At 51.6% G+C, this 3747-nt stretch overlaps 1 protein-coding gene across 1 annotated transcript in view; it reads right to left on the reverse strand.

Moving 5' to 3' along the window:
• The window catches only part of LOC136796504 (uncharacterized), a 1291-nt gene extending 583 nt beyond the window's left edge, over positions 1–708 (reverse strand). The window contains exon 1 of the mRNA XM_067050368.1: positions 42–708. Within this exon, the coding sequence (XP_066906469.1) occupies positions 42–708 (667 nt within the window). The remainder of the gene's footprint in view (positions 1–41) is intronic.
• Positions 709–3747: the final 3039 nt, after the last annotated feature.

The raw sequence follows: 3747 nt of genomic DNA on the forward strand, positions 1-3747 counted from the left end.
CACCTTGTTGGCCAAGGAGAGAGAGTTCAAGTTAGCCTTACACTCTTCCACCAATTTGGAGCAGGTTGCGTAGTTATCCAGCGCATAGATGGCCGCCTGACTGTCCGTATAGATCGTGATTAGCCTTTCCCTCTTGCCCTCCTTTATTAAATTCTGGGCACAGACATTTATTGCAAATACCTCAGCCTGAAACACTGTGGTGTGCTTTCCTAACGAGATGGATGTGCTTTGATTAGGTCTATCCATCCTCCATATTCCTGCTCTGGATCCTTGTTCCATTAGGGATCCGTCTGTGTAGCAGTTTATCCCATTACACGGCTTGTGTGAGGTTGAACCATCAACCCTTACACTGTAGTAAGTGTTCTTATATTTCTTCTTCTGATGATCCGAATGCAGAGCCTGGATCCCGTCTTCATTCATCCTCCTGAACAGTCTAACATGTCCCTCATAAGTTAAGGAATGGTAGTTCGTTCCTAGTTTCATAAGCCTGTATGCAGAGCTAAGGGCTTGAGCTTCAATCTCTATGTGTAGAGGTTTAATGTTCAACAGAACCTCCATTGCTGCAGAAGGAGTGGTGCTTATGGCTCTCGTTATCATAAGGCACGCCAGTCTCTGAAGTTTCCCAAGCCAAGTTTGGGATTTCCTGGTCGTAGCCTTGTTCCACCATACAATGGCAGCGTATAGAACAATTGGTCTTATCGCTGCCATGTACAACCAATATATAACCTTTGGTTTGAGGCCCCAGGATTTGCCTACGGAATCCTATTAATTCTGAACGTGGAGGGGGCATCATTAACATCATTGCAAAATCTCCTCCATGCCCCTCTTTTAGCCTTCCTAATCGCCCTGTTATAATCAGTTAGTGCACTCTTGTAGGTGTCCCAACAGCCTGTTCTTTTCGCTGTATTAAAGAGTTTCCTTGTGAGTCCTCTCAGCCTAGCCAATTCCTCATTCCACTAGGTTGTGTTCCTGTTGGTTTGGATCCTACATATCCTGTTATTGTCAATGTAGGATCTTATGATCGCGTCCGTTAGGGACGTGTTAAGGCATTTAAGCTGCCAGGTGTTCCTGATTGTTCCTGGACTACTCTTGACCTCTTCCTCGAGTTGGGTACAGTAGGTGTCCCAGTTCGTCAACTTTGGATTCCTGTACACCGACTCGGTCATGTCATATGTTGTTAAATCATATACCGATGATCTGAGCATGACTCTTCTTCCGAAACATGCCAATTCTTAATCATCGGACCTACTCGACGAGTGGCTACGGTTACATCTATGACTTCCGCCCTCACCCTATTGAAAAAGGTAGCCTTGCTGCCTCTGTTTAGGACCTCTAAGTCATGCCCTACAAGATACTCTAAAAGAGACTCACCTCTCTGGTTGGTGTTTGTGCTCCCCCAGAGCCAGTGATGGGCATTGGCGTCCATGGAGACCACTATTTCATCCTCAGCCAGCCCATCCACCATCTTCCTCATGGCCGTTGGTGGAATAGCCTCTTCATAGGGGAGATAACTAGAGGCAAATGTCACTTCCTTGTGAGTTCCCTCTTTGAGGGCCAACTTCGCTGCTGCCAAATCCCTGGAACATAGGTGCCAAAGAGGCAGCATCTTGAGTTTACTCTTATACAGGATACAGGTTCTGGCATGCATTGGTACAGAAATGATGCTGTACCCCCGCATGCCCAGTCCACTGATCCTGCCTTTAAATAAGTAAGGTTCTTGTATTAAAATAATATCAATGTCCTTACCCTTAACATACTGCTGTAGTACATTGCAAGCAGCAATGCAGTGATGCAGGTTCACTTGCAGCAGCCTCATCCTCTTCTTTAATCCTCAGCTGCCGGCGGGCTCCCCCCCGCCGGGGACAGCGAGTCACCACCACCCCCGGTCCCAGCCTCAGCGGCAGCCCGAGGAGCAGCGGGCACCCCAGCCCCAGCCGCGGACGCGCCCCCAGCAGCCAGACCTCCAAGATCGCTCTCCACCGCCAGCTCTCTGGGTCCACGAACAGCCCGTCCTCCAGAGCCGCCCGCTGCCAGCCCTCCGGATCCACTGGTAATCAGTCCTCCAGATCCGCTCCCAGCCTGCGCTCCAGATCCACCCATGGTCCGCCTCCCCGATTCCCCCGCTCCGGTGCGGCGGGCCACCATCCCACCCACGCCAGCGCGAGAGGTCGAAGCAGCACTCTCCACATCCATGGGTCCGCCAGCCCCTCTCTCTTCCCTTGGTTGAGGTCTCCTCCTAGTGTGAACCTTAACAAAGGCCTTCCTGAAATTATAGTTCATCAGGAAGCCTATGCTTTCTAAAATTCGTACGCTGTAAAAGCCAGCCTCCTCTTCCTTAGTGCCAACCAACGTCCATATTCCAAGGTCGGGCATCCTGGAGTTTTGGTAGCCAATTCTTCGATAGAGAATATCTGCCTCAACTCGCTCACAAGGGAAGAAAATTCCTACCCTGGTGGTCCTCTGGAGCTCCGGCGTGTAAGGTGATATTATCGCCGATGATGAAACCTCTGATAACAGTCGACAGCCAGTCCCTTCCAGCTTGGTTGTCGCAAATCACGATGCACCCCCCGAGATGATAAATAAAATTACTAAACTCGAGGTGTGCGCCCTCTTGTGCCTGTTCGTCCATGATCTTAATCAGACGTGTCTGCACCTCATCACTCTTCTAACGAGTGAGCTGGACGGAAGGATAACCGTCAGGAATGATGGCAACCCTGCTGCATCCCGCAGCGTTTGAGTACGTCGGTCTCATTGGTCCACCTCCCCTAGGCCTCTTTGCCATAGGCGCAGAAGTCCCTGGGGAGGACCTTATCCTCTTCCTTCCGGTCCTGAAGAATTCCGGTCCCTATCAGCAGAGGTTGATGGGCCCGGTCGTTCATCAGTATCCTGGGGCCTCCCCCTTTGCCTCATATCAGCTCTCCTGGTCGTTCCAGGTCCCGAAGGGTTCCGGTCCCTAACACCATAGGCGGAGGTGCTCTGTTGACCTTCGGTATCCTGAGAACTGACCCTAAGCCTCCTTTTAGCCCTCCTGGACGGTCCGGGTCCCGCCGAGTTCCGGTCCCTATCAGCCAGGGCTGATGGGCCTGAAGGTCTCCCGGTATCCCGTGGCCGATACAAGTTCCTTGGCTCACTCTCCGCACCAGAACCAGGTCCTGTAGAGCTCTGTCCCCTATCAACCAAAGTTGCTGGGCCCAAAACACTCTCAGTCTCCTGTGGTCCTGCTGTGGCTCTGTTGATCGCACGCCACCTTCTCCTCATTGCGCCCGATCCTCTGCCATCCCTTCTTCTAGACTGAGGTCCGGGGGGAGTGTTTCCACTTCCCTCTTCTCTCTGCTATGGCTCTACATCACTCATCTCTTCCACGATCCTGGGAAGTGAGCTCGAAACATGCCCTGGAAGTTCCACTGCTGGCCCTGCCAGGTCCGAAATGTCTGAGGAGGACAAGTCCTCCTAATCTGAAAAGGGAAAAATGTAATAAGTTTTCATTGTTCATTTTGTTCCCACGAGTATGGGGGTTCTTAAAGGAAATACAGGTACTATCCCTTCTCCCTGCAGCGGGCATTAGATACAATAGGGTGCGCCAGGTACCCCAAGTGGGTCGATAAAAGACAGTATATTTTTATGCACCCTCTGCTATTCAGCCTCAGCTTGAGCTCCCTACGTCTAGCTTGGGTGCTTGGAGGACCCGACTCTGTCGTTCGCGAGTCCCATCGGACTCCCCAGGGGGCACCACGTGGAGGTGACAGT

Source organism: Halyomorpha halys, unplaced genomic scaffold (genome assembly GCF_000696795.3).
Source record: "Halyomorpha halys isolate HHAL.00 unplaced genomic scaffold, Hhal_1.1 Scaffold601.1, whole genome shotgun sequence".
Lineage (NCBI taxonomy): Eukaryota > Metazoa > Arthropoda > Insecta > Hemiptera > Pentatomidae > Halyomorpha > Halyomorpha halys.